We start from the raw sequence: 23,327 nt of genomic DNA on the forward strand, positions 1-23,327 counted from the left end.
TCCGCATGCAGCAAGACCTGGACAACATCCAGGCTTGGGCTGATGAGTGTGTCTAACCACCTTCCCTTGACATTCAACGGCATTACCATCACCGAGTCCCCCACCATCAACATCCTGGGAGTCACCATTGACCAGAAACTAAACAGGGTGTGAATACTGTGGCTACAAGAGCAGGTCAGAGGCTGGGTATTCTGCGGTGAGTGACTCACCTACTGACTTCCCAAAGCCTTTCCATCATCTACAAGGCACAAGTCCGGAGTGTGATGGAATACTCTCCACTTGCCCGGACGAGTGCAGCTCCAACAACACTCGAAGCTCGACACCATCCAGGACAAAGCAGGCCGCTTGATTGGCACCCCATCCGCCACCCTAAGCATTCACTCCCTCCACCACCAGTGCACCATGGCTGCAGTGTGTACCATCCACAGGATGCACTGCAGCAACTCGCCAAGGCTTCTTCGGCAGCACTTCCCAAACCTGCAACCTCTACCACCTAGATGGACAAGGGCAGCAGGCACATGGGAACAACACCACCTGCACATTCCCCTTCAAGTCACAAACCATCCCGACTTGGAAATATATCACCGTTCCTTCTTCATCGCTGGGTCAAAATCCTGGAACTCCCTTCCTAACAGCACTGTGGGAGAACCTTCACCATACCGACTACAGCAGTTCAAGACGGCAGCTCACCACCACCTTCTCAAGGGCAATTAGGGATGGGCAATAAATGATGGCTTTACCAGCGACGCCTACATCCAGTGAATGAATTTTTTTTTTTAAAAATGGGAAATGTTGATACAGCAATTTACAGTGGTAAATATTGACACACAAGCATGGCCAAAAATTGTGACTGCAGAAAGTAAGGTTTGTAGATAAGAATTGCCCACCTATTAAAGATGTGTAATTAATATACATAGATTGATGGGAATTATGTCCAGGTTGCCTGATCTAGTAGGCGTAGAACTAAGCTGCACAAACTAGAAGAGAGATGGTTCAATCGCTTGCTCAGTACTGTTAGCTGATCTTAACCAGGGTGTCACTAAGGGTCTTCTAATTGGCCTTGGCACCATGGGCTCGTGAGGGCAGTTGTTTTTCACACTCATTCTGTTTTATCCTCTGCAGAGGACACTGCTGTGAAGGGTCGCCTGATCGAATGTATGGAAACGATCCTGAATAAGGCTCAGGAGCCACCTAAATCCAAGAAGGTACAACACTCCAACGCTAAGAATGCAATTCTTTTTGAAGCAATCAGCCTCATTATACATTACGACAGGTATGTGGCATGGCGTTCGTGGGGGTAGGTACGTTGCAATGTAAATAATGCCGCTCATTCAGTGGCTATGGAGATTTGGCTTTGATGCCCTCTGCAGTCAAATAACCGACCAGCATTCGCTCGCGTGCTCTCTCTCTCTCTCTCTCTCTGGGCTTGCACAGGGCCAGTTGGGTGAGGTATCCCAGGGGCAGCTGGCAATCTTGGAGCTGTACCCCAAAGAGAGTGAAGAGACAGATTCAGGAAATGGTGGTGGTGGGGGGGGTGTGGTATATGATCTACAGGCCCAAGGCGGTCCGACACCAGTATGCAGCTAGAGTAAGAAGACGTGGATTTAAGCCTACAATCTTCCCTGCACCATTGAGTCTCTTGATTCCAGCTGTGTCGATGTGGAGCACTGAGCAGAGGCAAGCATGGAGAGTCGATATGGAGTTGCTTCTGTGCACCTTCTAACATCTAGAGGGCCAAGAGTAGATTCCTTTGCTCGCTTGTTTGACTGCAGTTGGCATGCGACCTACAAGTTGCTTCTATATTGCCCGGGATGCTGGGCTGGTGCTCCTGATTCACTGGCAAGTTTTCTTTGTTGCGAGACCTGAGCGTCGGGAGCCAGCATCACCGCCCTGGGTGGCGAGTTAGTATATAGGATAATGAAAGGCTTGGTTTTTAAAATATTTTTATTTTCCAACAGCGAGCCGAACCTTTTGGTGCGTGCGTGTAACCAACTCGGTCAATTCCTGCAGCACCGAGAGACTAACCTGCGATACCTGGCGCTGGAAAGCATGTGCCTACTGGCTGGCTCAGAATTCTCTCACGAGGCAGTCAAAACCCACATCGAAACGGTCATCAACGCTCTGAAGGTAAGCTGATTTTTTTAAAAATTGTCTTTTAAAATATGTCCATCAAGGTGAGGAATGTCGGTTGCTGGAGAATGAAACAATTGTTTTCCGTTCCGCACACCTAGTGTCGGCATTGAGCACTCCCGAAGCCAGGTGTAGCACAGTTAGATGCAGGATTGACCTCCGTTTATTATACCCCAATAGTAGTTCATCGGCACCAACATGAGAAGAACACCCTCCTGTCTCTGCGCTCCTCCAATTCCAGCCTCTTGCGCATCCCTGATCTTTATTGCTCCATCATTGGCAGCCATGCCTTCAGCTGCCCAGGCCCTAAGTTCTGGAATTCCCTCCCTGAACCCCTCCAGCTCTCTACCACTCTTCCTTAAAACCTACCTCCTTGACCAAGCTTTTGGTCACCTATCCTAATATCTCCTTATGTGGCTCAGTGTCAAATTTTGTTTGATCGTTCCTACGAAGCACCTTGGGACGTTTTGCTACGTTAAAGGCGCTATTTAAATGCAAGTAGTTGTTGTTGTCTCGGTGTGATTTTATTTTTTAACGTTTTCCTTTTCACACTTCTAGTCTCCAAACCCTTCTCCCTGTCACTGGTTCCATTGTGTCTTTGTTTATTGACACTAAGGACATTGATCCTCTGAAAATCTCTCATTTCTCCTAAGCTTCAAACACTTTGCCTTACGCACTTTTCTTCCTCTTCCCTGCCCTCTCGCTGTGTTCAAATCATACTCATCGCCCTGTCTCCTGTTCTAATGGATTCTTTCCCAACAGCTCAAATCTGTCCTTGCCTCCTTCAGTCTTCCCGTCCTCGTACATCTTCTAGGCTTTTAAAATTCACGCTTGGCGTCACTTACATCTGATCGATCTCATCACCTTTCCTACTCTTTTCAGCCTTGGTAGCGTCCTGCACTGTGGATTTTGGTCCTTCACCTGGGTTTCTCATTTAAGAGTCCTGCAAACCCTCCTCTCCTGAGACATGGTGCTACAGTTCCATAACTGCTGATCCCCCTCCAGTGCCTCAACCAACTCATCACTCTGAGCCTAGACTGTGAAATTAGGTGTCGTTTTGTTCTGTGTGAATTGGATTGCAACTGAAAAAATCTCATTTCACAAGACCTTTGGTAGCCAAAGGACTGAAGAGACTTGCATCCCATTGCTTGGCTGGAGGTGAAAGGCCTGTGCGCAACCCACTACACTATCCAGTCCCTTGATTTTTTTTTTCAATGTGTGACTGCTGTAATATAATGTCCCTCTCCGCTTCCCAGAGGTCTCACTGGTAAAGGTAGTGCCCAAAGTAGTAGAAAGGCATACAGACCAGAAAGATCCCTGTTCCAGGACAACAGTTGGGAATTACAATTGGCTTTGATGCTCCTGGACTAGAGAAAGGGAACAGTCAGCCAAGGTACCTGCTTGTAATCGCCATTCTGCGATCTCTTTCTGAAATGTGAACGTGGATGGTTGACTGGTTGAAATGGGATTGGATTTAGCCGTAGTGCCTCACATGGGTGAATAGCTGGCTATCTAGGCTCACAAGTGAAGAAGCATATTCTTGGACAAGGCATTGGAAAGCTGCCAGGCCCCATGGAGCTGTAACCCCACCAAAAGAAGCACTTCTTGTGATCTCTTCCCCCTTGGTACCAATGCTCACGCATGCACACGATTGAATGAATTCTCTTATGCTTCAGCAATGGTTGGTTGTATTGCATCGTAACTCCCTACCTTTTGCGTGTTTCTCATACGAGTTTAAGCTCCACCTTCTTGGGTGGGTTTGAACTCTGGAAGGTATGTCGTTGGGATGCATTTGTTTGCTTATCCTGTTTTTCTCCCTGAATAGACCGAGAGGGATGTGAGTGTGCGCCAGCGAGCTGCGGACCTCCTGTACGCCATGTGTGATCGAACCAATGCACCACAGATTGTGGCCGAAATGTTAAGTTACCTGGAGACGGCCGACTATTCTATTCGTGAAGAGATAGTGAGTTTCCCATTCTTTCATTTTGTGGATTTTAAAAATATATATATATTCGTTCAATAACTAGTATTTAGTCATTCTCACCTTCCTCCTATCAACCACTTGGTGGGGGTGGGGGGGGGGGGGAAGAGTTAAACAAGCTGATACCTTAAAACCTACCTCTTTGACCAAGCTCTTGGTCACCTGTCCTGATGTCTCCTTCCTTTGACTCGGTGTCAAATTTTGTTGCCTGATAATGCTCCTGCGAAGCGCCTTGGACGTTTGCCTACATTAAAGGCACTTTATAAATGCAAGTTGTTGACACCTGAATTAGAAAAGGTGTTGCTCAGCCTTGCAAAGAGAGACCACTCTCCCATCTCTGAATCCTTTGCAGTACGAGGCTTTTCCTCTTTGTGTTGGATATCCAGCTGCCTACATATCGCTACACTCCAAAGTAATTCACTGTGTGTGAAGTGTTTCGAGACATTTCTGAAGGATGTATCAATGCAAACCTATCCTCCCTTCCTTCCTATCCCAAGCATATTCAGAGGAGTGATTTTCACTTTTTATTTCTATTTGTTGCTGCGTTGCATAGCCAGGCTGTGCAAGTTTACAGTAATTCTCACTGTTGGGCTTTTACTGGAGACCCCTATTCAGAGCAAGCTGGCATGTACAGAGGAAGGAAGAGGAAAACAGCTGGGTAAAGTTGAAGGACTGGTAGTGGTGCTGTTGAAATAAGCCTGGTGAGGTGCTACAGTACATCCCGTGTATACTGCAGACATAGTCTCCCGGCGGTGGAAGGAAGTGGACATTGAGTTAAATTGGAGTGCATGTCCACAGATCCCTGAAGGTAGCAGGACAGGTAGATAAGGTGGTTAAGAAGGCATATGGAATGCTTTCCTTTATTAGCCGAGGCATAGAATATAAAAGCAGGGATGTTATGCTGGAACTGTATAAAACACTGGTTAGGCCACAGCTTGAGTACTGCGCACAGTTCTGGTCACCACATTACAGGAAAGACGTAATTGCACTAGAGAGGGTGCAGAGGAGATTTACGAGGATGTTGCCAGGACTGGAGAATTCTAGCTATGATGACAGATTGGATAGGCTGGGGTTGTTTTCCTCGGAACAGAGGAGGCTGAGGGGTGATTTGATTGAGGTGTACAAAATTCTGAGGGGCCTAGATAGAGTGGATAGGAAGGACCTATTTCCCTTAGCGGAAGGGTCAATAACCAGGGGGCATAGATTTAAAGTGATTGGTAGAAGGATTAGAGCGGAAATGAGGAAAAGTTTTTCACCCAGAGTGTGGTGGGGGTCTGGAACTCACTGCCTGAGAGGGTGGTAGAGGCAGAAACCCTCAACTCATTTTAAAAAAAAAAGTACCTGGATGTGCACCTGAAGAGCCGTGACCTGCAGGGCTACGGACCAAATGCAGGAAAGTGGGATTAAGCTGGGTGGCTTGTTTATCAGCCGGCGCGGACATGATGGGCCGAATGGCCTCCTTCTGTGCCGTAAATTTTCTATGATTGTATGGCGAGGCGCTGATCAAGCGACTGATGACTCGGTTGGTAAATGCATTGTCCAGTGTGGTACTGAACCGCACCGACCAGGGAGATCACTGGTTCCTGGTCTGTGTGGCTGAGTACCGTCTGTTTAACCCAGCATGTCATCAATATGGGCTGATTGCACCATCTTAGAAAGGACGTCCACTCACTATTCTTTTGCCTTTGTTTTAAATCCATGTTAGGTTCTGAAAGTGGCAATTCTAGCGGAGAAGTATGCTGTGGATTACACATGGTACGTGGACACAATCCTGAACCTCATCCGCATTGCAGGGGACTACGTCAGTGAGGAGGTGTGGTACAGAGTGATTCAGATCGTTATTAACCGTGACGACGTCCAGGGTTATGCAGCGAAGACTGTGTTTGAGGTAAAGGCCTGAACTGAAAATAATGAAGATATATTTGAATTCAAGCTGAGCTTGGGATCCCACATCCAGCCCATTACCAAGAAAACCAAGTTCTGCCTCTGAAATATTGCCAGTCTCCGTCTCTATTTCACCCTTACTGCCACTGCTACCTTTTAATCGTGCCTTTGTCACCTTGTGTTTTTCTCCTCCTCTTCCCCCCGCCCCCCCCCCCCCCCCATTCCATCTGCTCTACCATTGGTGGCAGAGACTTTAGCCATGTTGCCCAACTCTCTGATATCCTTCCTCCCCTTCCTATATCTCTCCTCACTTTCAAAAGCCTCCTTTAAAACCTGTGTCTTAGGCCCTCTCGCTTAATTCCGCTCCTACTCCTGTTGGAATCTGATGGCAAAACTTTCCAAGACACTCACAGTAGGCTATGTTAAAGGAGTTGTATTAATGAATACAAGTTGTTGACTGAGTATTTTGCTTTATTGGATGAAAGTTTCTTGCTGCTTCTAACCTGATGAAGGAACATTGGGGTGACAAACGGATCAAGGTATTTTGGTTGCCCACATTCTGAAAGACTGGGTATGATAACCTAGTAGTTATGGTTCTGGACTAGCAACCCAAAGGTCATGTACCTCATTAGACGAGGTGTTCACCCACTGAGTAGGGCTCTGTATCTCAATTGACAATGCATTTATTCACTGACTGGCGCTCTGTACCACGTCGGGCAGTGCACTTACCCACTGGGTAGACCATTGGGGGAGCTTTCACACCTGATTCTTTAAGCAGTACTGAAAATATAAACCAGCCGGTATCCAACTGACACCTAGGAACGTAGAATAGGAGTGGGCCATTCAGTCCCTCGAGTCTGTTCCGCCATTCAATTCGTTCTTGGCTGATCTGTATCTTAACTCCATTTACCACGCCTTGGTTCCAGAATCCTTAATACCCGTTCATAACAAAAATCTATCAATCTCAGTTTTGAAATTTTCAATTGACCCCCAGCCTCAACAGCGTTTTGGGGGGAAGATAGTTCCAGATTTCCACTACCCTTTGTGTGAAGAAGTGCTTCCTGACGTCATCCCCGAACGGCCTAATTTTAAGTTATGCCCCCTTGTTCTGGACTCCCTACCAGAGGAGCCACTTTCAATGGATTCCTGGATCATGTTTGACTAGGAACCAGTCAGTCTGTTGCCTGCTGTCATTCTTACAATTGCTTTGCAATCTCAAAAATGTTTTGCTATTTAAAAATGATAAAAGGACTAGACATAGTTTCCATTGGTAGACAAATCGAAGACACAAGGTCACAGTCTCGAGATAAGCATTCAATATGTAAATAGAGAGATTAAAAGAAACATTTTTAAGAGTTAGCAGAATGGGGAACACTTTATCACAAGTGGTGATTGATGCTAAATTGATTACAGCATTCAAGAAGGTACTGAATAATTACTTATAACAGGGATGTGAGGGAAAAAGCAGGAAAATGGGATGGTGTAAAATTAGCCCACGAGAGGGACCTAAATTCAGTGCAAGAGCTAGTTGGGCTAAATGGCCCCCACCTGTACTCAAAATGTCTGTACGTTAAACTATTTTTGATTTGATCTTCAGGCACTCCAGGCCCCAGCCTGTCACGAGAACATGGTGAAGGTGGGCGGATACATTCTGGGAGAATTTGGGAATCTCATTGCAGGTGATCCACGATCCAGGTGAGCTGAAGAAGGTAAAACAGATGGTCCGTAAGCTTTCAGCCTGGTATTTTACCTGGATTGAGTTGGGGAAAAGTGCTCATTTGTACAGAGTGTTTGAAGTTGGGCAGGAGCCTGAACAGCCAGGGGTCTCTAGTGTCATGTTGCTCCTCCGCAGCATATTAGGAGAAGCCTATTTTTCAATGTAAACAGAGGGCACAATGCCAGCGTTAAGTAATGGTGTACTTGGAATGTGTCAGAAGCTCATTGTTTCAGTTGTGTGGTCCAGCCTGGGTTTTATTTGACTATCTTTCCTCATCACTATGAATTGCATTTATTCTCATTTTGTGCAGACTGTGTCAGCATTGAGCACCAAGACATAGTGCAGGTTTGATATAGAGTAGAGTTCCTTCTACTTTCTCCAAACTTTGGAAGAACACCCCTTACTCCATCGGTGCAAATTTTTCCATTTTCTCACACCAACTGTCCTGCAGTCTGAGTGTCACTTTGGTGCAGAATTTTGGGCAATTTTACTCACTCTTTTTCAACTGGGTCGAGGCTGGCCCAAACGTTTTTTAATGTAGGTATGCTTATAGAAAGAGACTGCTTTCAACACGTCAGTCTGAGCTGGATTTGATCTCAAAGGTGAAACTCCAGCGTCTCGCCCATTGCACCACCCGGCCCCCTCGGTCGTAGCTTTGCTTATGATGGGATTGTTGGTGATTAACGACTGTCCCAACTCTGTCCGGACAGAGTCAAGACTTTAGTCACTTGGCACTTGAACACTCTGCTGCCATCTTTTGGTGTTAGGTGACTGGAGTACTGGCAGAGGATCTGACTGTCTGTCTGGCTCTCGTTATCAACCATCTCACAAAATGCTTTCATCAAGTGGGGGAAGAAAGCCTGAGTGAAGTGTTTTCTGTTCCTTTACCCACTCTGCTCTTTACCTAATTGCAGTGTATTGTGCAGGAATGGCTTGGGGAGATTAAGCTTTCCCTGAGCTTTTACTCCGCATCTTCCTGACAACATCCTCCCCATGGTCCTTTTGTGTGTTTTTTTTAAAATCATTTTCGGAATATGGGCATTGCTGGCAAGGCTGGCATTTATTGTCCATCCTTAGTTGTCCCTTGAAGGTGGTGATGGGCCTTCTTCTTGAACCGCTGCAGTCCGTGTGACGAAGGTGCTCCCACAGCGCTGTTAGGCAGGGAGTTCCAGGATTTTGACCCAGCGGCGATGAAGGAACGGCCGATATATGTCAGGATGGTGTGTGAGACTTGGAGGGGACCTTGGAGGTGATGGTGTTTCCATGCACCTCCTGCCCTTGCCTTGTATAAACTTGGAGCATGGTCCATGTCCTGTTCCTCTACACTTGCTACCTATCGAAAAATATTGTCCCATTTTTTGCATGTTAATCATTTTATGTCTCTTCCTCTTTGCTGTGATGAAGGACACACACCAAAATGTCTCTCCCTGGATGCTGACTCACCTGCTGTGTGTTTCCCGCATCGTTCTGTTTTTATTTTGCACAAAAAGTGTATTGACACAACATTAATGTTCATTGTATTAAGTGGGGTTTTTCCTATAGCCTATTGGTGATGAATTGAGAATCATACAAGAAGTATAAGGGGATGCGGGCGACTCGGGTAAGGCCTGTGTTTATTGCCCATCCCTAGCTGCCCTTGAGAAGGTGGTGGCGGCGGCGAGCCGCCTTCTTGAACCGCTGCAGTCCGTGTGGTGAAGGTTCTCCCACGGTGCTGTTAGGTCGGGAGTTCCAGGATTTTGACCCAGCAACGATGAAGGAATGGCAATTTATCTCCCATCGGGATAAGTTGGGTGGAGGGGAACGTGCAGGTGGTGGTGTTCCCATGGACCTGCTGCCCTTGTCCTTCTAGGTGGTGGAGGTCGTGGGTTTGGGAGATGGCTGCTGACAGGTGGGGGGGGCGCAGTTGTTGTCAATCGTGGCACTTAAAGCATCGCAACTGTGTGGGGCAGGCTCAATGGACCAGCTGGTCTTTTCCTGTCCCATCATTTTTCATATGCTCGTATGTAACTATTTCTAATGTGCTTTTTTTTTTTTCCTTTCCCCCCCTCTATCTGTCCTTTCAGCCCCTTAGTTCAGTTCAACCTGCTACATTCCAAGTTCCACTTGTGCAGCGTCCCGACCCGTGCTCTGCTGCTCTCCTCTTACATCAAATTCGTCAATCTCTTCCCCGAGACCAAGCCCACCATCCAGGATGTACTGCGCAGCGACAGCCAGCTCCGAAACTCTGATGTGGAGCTACAGCAGCGGGCTGTTGAGTACCTCAAGCTCAGCTCGATTGCCAGCACCGACGTTCTGGTACGTAAAAGGCCGGAATCTGAGACTTTCTGCTGCGAAATGCTGCTTACAGGGTAGAAAACGGAGAAACTATTTCTGGAGTGGGACTTGTGGGTTCAAGCCCCGCTCCAGTGACTTGAGCACATAATCTAGGCTGACACACCCAGTGGCAGTACTGAGGGAGCGCTGCACTGTCGGAGGTGCCCTCTTTCGGATGCGATGTTAAACGCGGCAGCCAATTTGCGCACAGCAAGGTCCCACAAACAGCAATGTGATAATGACTAGATGATCTGTTTTAGTGATGTTGGTTGAGTGATAAATATTGGCCAGGACACCGGGGAGAATGCCCCGCCGTTCTTCGAAACAGTGCAGTGGGATCTTTTACGTCCACCTGAGGGGGCAGACGGGGCCTCGGTTTAATGTCTGATCCAAAAGACAGCACCTCCGACAGTGCTGCACTCCCTCAGCACTGCATTGGAGAGTTAGCCTAGATTATGTGCTCAAGTCTCTGGAGTGGGACTTGAACCCACAACCTTCTGACTCGGGAGGAAAGTGCTACCACTGAGCCATGGCTAATAGGTTCCCTCGTAGTCCCTGGGTTAATTTCTCACCCCCAAGAATGGGCAGGTGATCTGTAAGAGATGGCCCTGGGGTGGCGCATCCATTTTTAAAAGAAAACTTCTTTCTGTGTGGACAAGGACTAGCCCACCACTTGGCTTCCCTGCCTAATAGCGTAAAGATCTTGACCTAATACTGAAGGTTATGAACTCGATGAGAAGCTATGGTCTACTCCTTGGTGACACTTAAATCATCGAGGCATCCTGACTGCACCCTGTCGCTCTGATGCTGTTGAACCAACTAGTGTTGACTTTGCAACGAAAAGAATCCTTGACTGTGTTGTCATATTTTAAGTAGTGCTTACGCTGCACACTAGAATCATAGAATGATACAGCACAGAAGGAGGCCATTCGGCCCCATTGTACTTGTGCCGGCTCTTTGGAAGGGCTATCCAATTAGTCCCACTCCCCTGCTCTTTCCTCATAGCCCTGTAAATTTTCCCCTTTCAAGTATTTATCCAGTTCCCTTTTGAAAGTTATTATTGAATCTCCTTCCACCGCCCTTTCAGGCAGCGCATTCCAGATCATAACAACTCGCTGCATAACATTTTTTTTCCTCATGTCTCCTCTGGTTCTTTTGCCAATTACATTAAATCTGTGCCTTCTGGTTACCAACCCTCCTGTCACTGGAAACGGAGTAATTAAGGAGAAACTATCATAAGCCTTCCTCACCTAACATGAAGCTATGACTGAAGTTTCTAATTAAAGATTTATGTGGGGGTGTGTTTACTCCCTCAATTGCTTAGTTGGTAAAGTGTGTGTACAACTGAGCCATACAAACTAGAAGATCGCAGATTCGATTCCTGATCTATGCTGTTCCCAGCTGGAGCCATGGTAAGGCAGCTTCAGTTTGCCTGAATCAAGGTTGCCTCTTCTGATTGCTATTTGGTGACTTCTGATGGAAAGATCAGGGTCTGCTTGTGATACTTCCCATGGTAAAACAGTCTGCCAACACTCTAGGCTCACAAATGAAAATTGGTGAGATACCCAAGGGTTGCCAAGTAAGTACCTATGGAACTGTATCTCAGCAAGGAGGGGGGGGGGGGGGGGGGGCAGGGATGTGGTCAACTATCAGAGTTCATTCTCAGCTCAGGTAACTGATCTCTCTTCCCCCCCTTCTCCACAGGCCACCGTCCTGGAAGAGATGCCCCCGTTCCCCGAGCGGGAATCCTCCATCCTCGCCAAGCTCAAGAAGAAGAAGGGACCAAGCACCATGACGGACATAGAAGAAGGGAAGAAGGAACAAACGGAGGTCAATGGTGGGGTCGAGCCTGCTGTGAATGCCAGCACGGTGGTGAGTAGGGTAATGGTGGAAAGCCTGTACTGGATGCTGCTGATTGATGGATCAAGCACCAAATGTCGGCCTTAGCTCAGTGGGTAGTACTCTTGTCTCTGAGTCAGATGGTCGTGGGTTCAAGTCCCACTCCAGAGACTTGAGCACAAAATCTAGGCTGACACTCTGCAGCAGTATTGAGTGCGCTGTACTGTCTGAGGTGCCGTCTTTAAAATAAAGGAAATTCAGTGTTCTGGAAGCAGCACCTGCATCTGCTGCATACAAGGGACCAGGTGTGAAGGCAAGAATTGAAATAATACAGAAAAAGGAACTTTACCCAGGTGCTCTTATGTACAAAAATAAAAATGCTGCAGCTGCTTTAAAACCTGAAACAAAAACAGAATAGGCAAGTTAATGAGTATGGGCCCTTCATCAGAATTGGGTTCTTACATGAAACATTAACTTGTCTGGTCTCCCCATAGATGTTGTCAGACCTGCTGAGTGTTCCCACTATTTTTTGTTCTTATTCCAAGTGCATCTAAATATTTTTTTTGAAAGAACAAAGTGTGGATGAACCCTGTTTAAAATGTTGGAATTTCTCAGGACACATGGACAGGCTGCAGATTCCAAGAGTCACTTCAGCACCTTGACCAAGTGGCTAATATTCACGCGTGAGCCTAGACTTAGAGGAGCTCACAGCCGAGCTCAGTCCTATCCTCGCCTGAACCCCGCAAATTTATGCTTTATACTGGTTGGTGATTGAGGGGAAATTACGAGCTGATGTTCCCTACCTGGCCCAGGGTTTTTTGAGGCTGTTTACAGGTCTGAACTAGTCCCCCTGGCTGAGATTTGTTAACACAGCACCGGTCGGGGATGAAATCTGGGACCTTCTGGTCTGTATGGCTCAGTCCCACGTGGGGTACTGTTTACCAGTTGCCCTTGAGAACATAGAAGTTGCTAGATGACAAAAGACCAAGATCCATCCAGTTCACCTTCTATCATCCGCATGATACAACGGTAATGGAGTTGTTGACCAATCATGACGATCAATCGCTATCGATTAGTCGACAACAGACCAGATATGACACGAAGAAAACCCAGTGATGGAGAGCTGTGGGAACCATTGGACCAAAGTCACCTGTTCCTCCCGTGCCTGTTACACTCACCACATGACATGTCTCAAATTACTTCTATACTGTATCCCAAAATGTTATTTTCTGAAAGAAATTTATCTAATTTGCATTTGAATGAATCAATACTAACTGCTTCCACCGTCTCCCCGGGGAGTCTATTCCATAGATTGACCGCTCGCTCACTGAGATATTGTTTCCGCAGCTTAGTTTTAAATTTCCCCCCCGTTCAAGGGCAGGCTGTGCCCTCTAGTTCTGCTGTTCCGGACGAGGTGAAACAGGCCATCATGGCCGTTGCGTCGGTTTTTAAAAAAAATGTTGTGCTGTAAGTTGGCGAAGTGATTTTGTCCGTTCTACCCTGTGGTCTCCTGTCTCTTCCAGTCCACGCCCTCCCCTTCCGCTGACCTCCTGGGCCTGAAGAGCGCCCCTACCAGCGGTGGTAGCCTACTGGTGGATGTGTTCTCTGATGCCGTGCCTGCCACCGGTGCTCTGGCACCTGGATCCGAAGAGAACTTCTCCCGGTAAGCGGGCGGCATGCCAGCAGTCGCCAGTCTCTTGTTGCTTTGGGCGGGTGGGGTTGCATGGTGGAGGGGGGCAGTGGGTGGGGGGTTTAAGAAGTAATCGCGATCCAACCAGCAACAGGTTGTGGTGTGTTTTTGGAGAAGTCATGCTCGGAGGGCACCAAAGCTATTTCTTCAACGGGGCACCCCCCAGGATGATTTTTGTTCAAAGTACACTTTATTTTTTATTATTTGGTAAATTCATCTGGGACAGTTTTTAAAAGTATTCTTGATCCGATCACTCCATTGTGAGTCGCCAACTTGGTTGTCCCCTCACTGTTGGGGCCTCTCTGGTAATGTCTGAGTGTCGGCCTGGAGCTGTTCACCCAAGGAAAGTGCATAGCTGGCAGGGTATGCTATGGGTGGGAGAAGAGAAGAGATCCATGGGCTTCAAACATAACGTGGGGCTGCACTTTCCAAAAAAAAAATCTGCAATATTTAGACCCTGTCCCCTTGAAGCCCTCCACTACTCCTTGCGCCCGAATGGCCGATCTGACCCCTGGTCCTCTCCCCAATTACTGTCAATGGTGGTTAGCAGCCAGAAGGGTCGGGTTTTGTGCAAGGCAGGGCCTGCTCAGTGCCCCTTGCGAATTTTAGAGCTTTGCCGCAAAAGCCAGTATTCGAGCTTTTCCTCTCTGCTCACAAAGGAAAGGGATGCATTCTATTGAATTTCCTTGTGTTTCTTACTGCTGGCACTAGGTGTTTATTATTAATACCTTGAAAATTGAGTCAAAAATCAGTTTTTAAAAACCCCAATATTTTACAATGTGTGTTTTGTTATAACAGTGAGGCTGAGAGAATTTTGTTTTGTCCTTTTTGTGATTTATTTTTTGATTCTGTGCCTCTGATTTGCGACTGTTTTTAGTTTGACATAAAACTGCAGAAGTGTGCACCCAGCCAGCCTCCATCTATCTGTTGCCTGCATGTAGACAAGTGAAGGTGCACAGGTGCTGCCTTTACTACGTCGGTACGACCTGCTTTACCGCAGAGGTGGTGGCACCAAGTGTGGGTTTCTGATGTGGCGAGTTTCAGGTTTTTTTTTAATGCCAGAGAAATGTTGTTTCCTGGTGGAAATATTGTGCGAGAGGCACCTCTGGTCTCTCGCTCGTTTTCTCACCATCTCTCCCCAAGGCACTGACTCTGGCTGGTACCGCTCTGAAGCCTCTCATACGGCCGTCCTATACGTGCAAGGCTGGACAGTGACTGTCGTCTGTCACCTTGATCACGGAGGGTATTACCGCTGAGGTGTCCATATAGGCGCGATTTCCAGCAGTCACTGGATGAGGGGGTCTGCAACGGATTTGTGTTTGTTCCCCCGTGGCCACGGAACAATTCCTGAGCAAGGAGTCGATGCCTTCAGGCGAGGAAGGGAAAAAGAAACCCTGTCAACCCCTGGGATTTGTGCTCAAATCCAGCACATATTAGAGGAGCAAGTGCCTCTCCCTGTTGCCGTGCGAGGTCTTAAGTGAAGCATTTCCGGTTTCAATCTCTAACCGCTTCTAAGTTCACAACACAATGCCGCTGTCACCATTCGGTGCCTAATAACCTTTACACATTATCAAGAGTCAAGTGTCAGGCTTGGCTCAGTTGGTAGCACTCTCACCTCTTGAGTCAAAAGATTGTGGGTTCAAACCCTGCTCCAGCACTTGAGCACATAATCAAAGCTGAGACTCCAGTGCAGTACTGCGGAAGTGCTGCACTGTCGGATGAGATGTTAAACCCCCTCCTGCTCGTTCTGGTGGACGTTAAAGGCTCTGTGGCAGTGTCATTCACATCGCTGCTGTTTGTAGGCCCTTGCTGTGTGCCATAATGGCTGCCGTGTTTATAGTAATGTTATTCGTTGTATGTGAAGTGCTTTGGGATGTTCCTGATCATTTTCGGCAGGTCCTGGCTATTTCGGGCGCTTAATCTGTGTTCGTAAAACACTTGATATCAAATTAAAAGGTGAAGCAACAAGGTTTTCCTCTTCATATCCTCTCTCGCTTACGGAGTTATCAAAGGTCCTGTGCAAGGCAGAGATTCCCTTGTACAGATAGCACTTAATTTTAAATGCAGCAGCAGGAATTTGAAGCTGCAACAAATTCTGGAGTGAAAGCTGCTTTGGACATAGTTTCATTCTCAGTTGGGACAAAGACTCTTGATTAGGACTCTAGTCTGTGTTGCTGCCTCAAAAGGTGCACGTACTGTGATTTGTTCCTTCCGACCCTGGATGTGTCTCTGAGCTGTTTGTGTTAAGTTCCCAGCCCCCGAAAATCCGTGCGTGCCAGTGGCTGACTGGGTAAAGGCATCTCTTGGCACAGCACAGCCATACAGACGAGAAAGTTTGACTGTGCCTCACCCCCACTCCCACCTAGTGTGTCCTGAGAGTTAACTGACCTCAGCTGGGGCAGATGTTGGGCAATATCATTATCCTTGCCCCCACCTGGAAACTCCAACTAAGGTTCCTGTGTCCAATTACTGTCCAGTGACACCTTGCTGGACAGGGACTGGGTTGAGGATGTGTCCAGGCTTGGTGCTGATGCTGCCCGTGGTCAAATAGCCTGCCATTTGCCGCCTAGGGATCAAGGCTCCCCCAAACTCATTCCACTTTGGACCTTTGTAGCTGTCGGACAGTGGGATTCATGCTAACAATCTGGGGTGGATTTAAACTTTGGTCGTAAAGGCAAAAAAGAATGTTCAGACTCCCTCCCATCACTGGTTAATTTTCTAACCAGGGCCAACGCGTCACCAGGTATATAGCAGTACCTACCTGTGTTGTAATATTAAAGCCCTTTTAAATCGGAGTGTGCAAGGAATTCTAGCACTCCTTTCACCTCTGAGACCTGGGTTCATTCCCGGCCTAGACCAAATGTGATTGGTGTTGTCTGTCAGCTGTAAGAGAAATGGGTTTGGCCAATCTCGGCCCAGGTTAGTGTTGGTCCACAGCTTCTAACTCGGCACTGATTGGCAATCTTATTCGAAGAGGCCACGTTGATAACTGAAAATGGAAAAATGTCACGCTGCTGCAGTAAGGGGTGTTTTCTGAGCTTGTGTTTGAGTTGGGTTAGTGCAGTGGGAACTTTACTCTGCCTCTAAACTGTGCAGTATGCGACTTGGGACTGCTTGGTGGGATAATGTAGAGGGAGCTTCACTCCACATCTAGTCTGTGCAGTACCTGACCTGGGAACGCCTCATGCTAAGTGCTTGAAACAAGCAAGTGTTGCATTCCCCAGCACTAACGTGCCTCCCCTCGAAACCCACAAATTGCCGAAACAAAGCTAATTTAAAATCTGTATAGTTCCCCGTTTGAAGGAGAAACCTTGTGACTTGATCTTTGAGTAGTTTGTGTAGTGGCTGCATTGTGATTTGGATTCTCCTTTTTTCTGTTCCTCGATGCACGCTTGCCTCTGATTTGGGATGGTGCAGAAGCTTGGATCTGCCGGGTGAGAGCTCTGCATCGTTGCTGGTGGACGCAGCCCTGGGCTCAGAGTAAGGCGTGTACTACTGAGTAGAACTGGACTGTCCAAACACCCCCCTTGCCCCCTGCTCCGAAACAGTCCAGGGTTCAAAAAACAATGTTGTTTTACTCCCAAATATATACAGCATATAAAGTACTCCTGCATTTCAGTTTGGCTGTAGTTGTTGGAAAGAGCCTACGCAGGTGACTGAGAGGAATCTTGCAACTATCCCTCATAAGCACTTTTAATTACAAAACAATTCAGCTGTCTGCATCGTCAAGTCAACATTTTGCCATTTTTTTGTGTTTAAATATCAGTTCAAAATGGGTTTTCACTTCTGTTAAGATAGCAGACAGCAATTTCAAAGGAACATGGAGGCCATTCAGCCCCTTGAGCCTGTTCCACCATTCAATGAGATCATGGCTGATCTGTATCCAATGCCATCCACCCACTTTGGCTCCATATCCAATAATACCCTTGGCTAGAAAAATCTTATCAATTTCAGATTTAAAATTAATTGAGATGGCATCTACAGCTTTTTGTGGGAGAGTGTTCCACACTTCTACCACCCTTTGTGTGAAGAAGTGTTTCCTAACTTCTCTCCTGAATGGCCTGGCTCTGATTTTAAGGTTATGCCCCCTTATCCTAGACTCTCCCACCAGCGGAAAAAGTTTCTCTCTATCTACCCTATCAATTCCTTTCAAAATCACCCCTTAACCTTTACTAAGGACTAGTAATCCAGAGGGCTGGACTAATAATTCAGAGAACATGAGTTCAAATCCCACCCTGGCAGTTTGAGAATTTGAATTCAGTTTTAAAAAAATTTTTAAAAATCTGGAAATAAAAAGCTGGTATCAGTAAAAATGACCATGAAGCTGTCGGATTGTCATAAAAACCCAACTGGTTCACTAATGTTCTTCAGGGAAGGAAACCTGCCATCCTTACCCGGCCTGGGCCTATATGTGACTCCAGTCCCCACACCAACGTGACTGACTCTTAACTGCCCTCTGAAGTGGCCTAGCACGTCACTCAGTTGCATCAGTAGAGATGGGCAATAAGTGCTGGCTTCCATCCTGCGAATGAATAAAAATAATCTGTTATTTATATCATGCAGTGAGATTTCAACCCACTCGTCTCTAAATATGCCGTATATATATTTAATGTAAAATAACGAGGATTGTGTTGGATTGCCCGGATTGATGATGTGGTCCCTGTTCGTATTTAGGACGTGAGCGTATGTATGCCTCAGCTTGGGAATGCCCTTCGCATGCCTTGTCCCACGCCCCGATCGCTCAGTTTCGATCTGGGCTGAGGTTTGAGGTGACTCGAGTAAAGCCAGGTTCTCTGCCGCTCTGCGTGGGTCTTTTTAAAAAATCTGAGCCGACTTGAAATGGAATGGGCGTGCACTATGTAATGATTGGTGTGTCTGTGTTTTTTCTGCTTTATTATTTTGCATTCAATTTAGTGAATGTTGGCTGCGATTTTTGAATAAAAATGAACCTCTGGATTAGGACGAGTGATTTATAACCTAGAAACCGGCATTTTCATCGCATCTGGGACTTCTAATGCAGAGCTCCAGTTCTTGGGCCGCTAATCCCACTGCACACATTAAGTGTAGAAATTAGCAGAATTTGTTGCAGGAAGGACCCAAATCACTTGCCCTGTCCATTAATGCAGTCAATCTTCCCATTCCTTTATCTGTTCTAAATTACAGTGAATGTTTGTGTCTCCTCTGGCCTGGGCACTCTGTGCTCGTTTACTTGATCTTTGTAATTTTGCTGTGATTGTCTTTTCTTGCTGTGAAGTACAGCGACGGCTGATACCTAGTACCTACCTGTTCTGTATGGATCAGTGCAACACTGAGCAGAGCTTTTATCCACTTAGCTCTTGGGCTCATTGGGTTCCAGAATTAAATAGACTGGTAAGACTTGTTGTCTAGGCTTGTGTATGAAAAGCTGGGTGAGATATCTCTGGAGCCGTATCTCAACACCAGTTATTCAGGAGATAAGATCGAAGAATAAAATTGGAGCAAGTTGGGGCTCCACATCTGCTCTCACTGCCTAGGCTAGAAACCAAATCAGCCAGGATTCCTGCTCCTGATCACTGCCCAGTGACTTGTGCTGGAAAGAGTGTGTGTGTGTGTAGCATTGGGCTTGGCCATGATGCCTCCGGTGGTCGAATTGCCTTTCGGCATTCACTGTCTGACCTGTTGGGTGAGGTAGTAGAGGGCACCAATGCTTGAGGAACGATACTCCAGAAAGAGTCGATGCCTTTAGGAAAAGAGAAGATTAGGAGTGGAGAAGCTGCCATGAGAGTGTGTGTTCAAACCTGTATGTAAAAGATGTGCGTCAGTGATGTAATTAAACATTATCCAGCATGCGTTCTTTTTTTGTTGCCTGACTTGGGGTTGATGTGCATGCGACCTCCTTCCTGTAAAATTTAACAGTTCTGTCTCTCAATTAACCCTTTAAAACATTTTTTTCTCAAAACCTATTTTTTAACCAAAGTATTTACAAGGCATTTGGTGCTTTCTGTTTTATTGTTCTCTGAATGGCATTAATAACAGAATTGTGCTGTGTGCCTTTTTTTCCTGCCCCCCCCCCCCCGCAATCGTTCCTTGTCCCCTCTAATCCTTTCTCTTTCTCCCTGTGCCTCATTTTCTCTCTCTCTCTCTCTCTCTCTATCCATCTCTCAGCGCTGTCACGACTGCCCCTACTGCTGGCTCTGAGGACCCTGCTTTGCCCGTGCCCGATGCTGACGATCTCCTCAACAAGTAAGGAGATTACTTCACTTTCAGTCCGCTTCAGGTTGCTTGTTTTTAAATGGACGTCGAGGTGCCTTCCAAGCAATTCTGCCCCTCCACTGTAGATGGTAGGGCTCAGCATCTGGACTCTGGTTACAAGTGGCCGCTGCTCGGTTGTTGCATCCAGAGCCGATTTTTGGACCAGGCGGTCAGATTTTTTTTTTTGATTTTGTTTTAATCCAGTGGCTTGTTTCTGAAATGCAGGACTGATTTCTAAATTCCCCTTCACAGGGGAGCAGGACTAAATGGGCTAGCTCTTTTGGAGAGTCACTTAAGAGTACTGCATTCAGTTCTGGGCACCACACCTCAGGAAGGATATACCGACCTTGGAGAAGGTTCAACGCAGATTCACCAGAATGATACCGGGGCTAAAAGGGTTAAATTATGAAGACAGGTTGCAGGGACAAGGCTTGTGTTCCCTCGAGTATAGAAGATTAAGGGATGATCTAATTGAGGTGTTTAACAGGATTAAAGGATTTGATAGGGTAGATAGAGAGAAACTATCCCCTCTGGTGGGGGGAGTCCAGAACAAGGAGGCATAATCTTAAAATTAGAGCTAGGCTGTTCAGGGGTGATGTCAGGAAGCACTTCATCACACAAAGGGGAGTGGAAATCTGGAACTATTTCTCTTTCCCCCCCCCCCCCCCCCCCCAAAAAAAACTGGATGAGGGGGTTAATTGAAAATTTCACTGCTGAGATTGATAGATTTTTGTTGGGTAAGGGTATTAAGGGTCACAGAACCAAGACGGGTAAATGGAGGTAAGATACAGATCAGCCTGTTTCTGTGGTGTAAATTCTATGAAAGTGGTAGTGAAGCATTTGGTGTGAGGACGGTTGGTGTAGCCGGTTCTCATCCTGCGGTTTCTCGATTAGTTTGACTGGCGAGGAACACGATGAAACTTCTCACCAACGAAAAGGGAAGGTGGGAAACCAGTGGTGTGTTTGAAACTATTGTGGTCATCTGCTCACTCAGTGGATTGCAGGGCACATCACTACCACCTTCTGGTTGGAGGTGGTAGTGCGTTCCTCATCTGACAAAAGACGACAAGTCGCACAAAAAAAGTCAGTTTGGACAAGAATCATTTTAATTACTGATTTGGAATCTTTTACGATGTCTGGTTTCTAAAACCTATGGCTTCACCAGCTTTTTAAAACTCCTGTAATCCTACAGTTTGAGTTGTTTTGGGCATCCCATGATAGAGGAGCGTATTGGAGCCATGGAGAAGGCACAGCGTAGTGCGTTCAGTTCTGGGCACCGCATCTCAGGAAGGATATATTGACCTTGGAGAGGGGGTGCAGCGCAGATTCACCAGAATGATACCGGGGCTAAAAGGGTTAAATTACGAGGACAGGTTGCATAAACTGGGCTTGTATTCCCTTGATTATAGAAGATTAAGGGGTGATCTAATTGAGGTGTTTAAGATGATTAAAGGAGTTGATAGGGTAGGAGTTGAAGCGAAGTCAACGTAGCATTTATGAGGGAGTTGGATAAATACTTGAGAAATATTAAAGGGCAGGGATATGGGGTTAGAGTCGATAGCTGCAAAGGGGCTGAATGGCTGCCCCCTTGTGCTGAAGTTTCTGATTCTCTGAAACCTGGGCTTAGTTGGATTGTGGAGGAATTGGTTAAATATTAGCAGGGTTGCAGATTCTCGCCAAAGCTCACCAGTGCAAACATGCTTTGAGAGGTGGGTATTGTACTACAAGGAGGGCAGTGTATGTCAGCACATCCCGAGGTTTTGGAGCAGGGACTTTGATTGTGGCAGGCAGCTGCTGTTGGCGCCACAAGACCACGAGGTGACCCTGGTCTATGCCTGATGCCCCGTGTCCCTCCTGCTAATGTTTGCCGCTCAGTGCAGACACCATACAAATATCTCTTTTGGATTTCTATGTTCCATTTTCAAAAAAAAATCTGGGTACAGATGCGAGTGTGCCTACAGTGTCGTCACTGGGATTTCAGTAAGACCTGATGCCTGAATTGTTCACACTTTGTGACAATAATAGATTCTGTCCTTCCCAGCTTGGGTTGCATCTGAAGAGAGCATTTTGAGCTGTGAAGGTGGAGTACTGTGGGTGTTAAATCTGCCACTGGTGGTGGGAGCACTTTGAGAGGATAAATAAGTGTTGCACAGCATTAACGCTGATTTTTTTTTTAATAGCATGTTGGTGCCAAAATGCGAGTGTCAGCACTGGTCTGGGATGAGCCTTCACCAGCTACTGTTCCCATTGTGTACATACTGGAGTATTGTCCTGCTTTTAGACATAAACTCAGTTTCCCAGTGTTGGCTGATCTTTTGGCTTTCTGTCTGTCCACTCCTCTCCCTCCGATGTAGGTTTGTCTGCAAAAACAACGGGGTCCTGTTTGAAAACCAGCTTCTGCAGATTGGAATAAAGTCGGAATATCGACAGAATCTGGGTGAGTGACTCCTGTCCTTCACTTTAGATTGACTGGCCTTAGCTGGGCTAAAATTGCTATTTCAGGGAGCCGTGCTCGCAGTCGCTCCTGACCCACGCTTATTGGCAGAATCCGTTGCCGCCGTTTTGAAAACCTTTTTTAGTTTCAAGCTTGTGGGGTGTTCCCCTACTCCCACAGATTTTCTCCCCTCCTTTCCCGCCGACACTGGATTTCTGCAGCATGCTTCCACGAGTACCAGTGGCCCTTCGTGTGTGAGCCTAGGTCGTGAGTGTCGACCGGCTCTTTGCCAGCGAAGGCATCGCAATCTAGCTGGATCCTGGCCTCACCTGCCATCCACACACGTGTGGGGTTTCCAGCGGGACACGCTGGATATCGATCGGGGAGCAGGAACCCAGACTGACTGCTCACCCCAGGGTACTGCGTCCTGGGACACCCAAGGCCAATTATGTAATGCCATTTGAGAGCTAATTTGACATAGACTGGGAGCCGGACCTGGCACCTTCCTGGTCTTTGTGGATTGCTGGCACGTAGCTTCCATTTAGAAGATTAGGTTTCCTAGAAGCAACTTAATTTCGAGGCCGACTGTTTTGGCTGGCCTGACCAAAGGTCTTTAGCATTGCTGTCAGTAAGAGTGCTGATTATTTTCTTGTCTCTCCACGTCTAGGTCGAATGTACTTGTTTTTTGGGAATAAGACATCTGTTCAGTTCCTCAACTTCACCCTGGACGTCAGCTGCCCCGGCGAGCTGCAGAATCATATCCTTTTACTTTCAGTGGGCATGGAAAGGAGTTTAATGGAGTGTGTCTGTTCAACTTGTATCAAACCTTGGTTAGACCGCGCTTGGACTGTGCATAGTTCTGGTCTCTATTATAAAAAGGATATAGAGGCACTGGAGAAGGTACAAAAAAAGATTCACAAGGATGATACTAGAACTGAAAGGACATACTTAGCAGGAAAAACTGAACAGACTGGGGCTCTTTTCTCTAGAAAAGAGAAGGTTGAGGGGTGACCTGAAAGAGGTCTTCAACATTATGAAAGGGGTTCACTATGGTAGATGCAGAGGAGATATTTCCACTTGTGGGGGAGACCAAAAGTAGGAGCATAAA

At 46.8% G+C, this 23,327-nt stretch overlaps 1 protein-coding gene across 4 annotated transcripts in view; it reads left to right on the forward strand.

Annotated features, from left to right (window-relative positions):
* LOC137305512 (AP-2 complex subunit alpha-2-like) overlaps positions 1 to 23,327 on the forward strand; it is a 54,564-nt gene that overhangs the window by 16,914 nt on the left and 14,323 nt on the right. Inside the window, exons 8-19 of one of the 4 annotated variants that reach the window (XM_067974365.1) lie at positions 1,123 to 1,273; positions 1,959 to 2,127; positions 3,956 to 4,093; positions 5,817 to 5,999; positions 7,593 to 7,690; positions 9,776 to 10,007; positions 11,730 to 11,897; positions 13,388 to 13,527; positions 16,972 to 17,034; positions 19,699 to 19,776; positions 22,140 to 22,222; positions 22,887 to 22,975. In XM_067974365.1, coding sequence (XP_067830466.1) covers positions 1,123 to 1,273; positions 1,959 to 2,127; positions 3,956 to 4,093; positions 5,817 to 5,999; positions 7,593 to 7,690; positions 9,776 to 10,007; positions 11,730 to 11,897; positions 13,388 to 13,527; positions 16,972 to 17,034; positions 19,699 to 19,776; positions 22,140 to 22,222; positions 22,887 to 22,975 — 1,592 coding nt within the window. The remainder of the gene's footprint in view (positions 1 to 1,122; positions 1,274 to 1,958; positions 2,128 to 3,955; positions 4,094 to 5,816; positions 6,000 to 7,592; positions 7,691 to 9,775; positions 10,008 to 11,729; positions 11,898 to 13,387; positions 13,528 to 16,971; positions 17,035 to 19,698; positions 19,777 to 22,139; positions 22,223 to 22,886; positions 22,976 to 23,327) is intronic. The other 3 variants (XM_067974367.1, XM_067974366.1, XM_067974368.1) reach the window with 3 other exon arrangements.

This window comes from Heptranchias perlo, chromosome 40 (assembly GCF_035084215.1).
Source record: "Heptranchias perlo isolate sHepPer1 chromosome 40, sHepPer1.hap1, whole genome shotgun sequence".
NCBI classification, from domain to species: Eukaryota; Metazoa; Chordata; class Chondrichthyes; order Hexanchiformes; family Hexanchidae; genus Heptranchias; species Heptranchias perlo.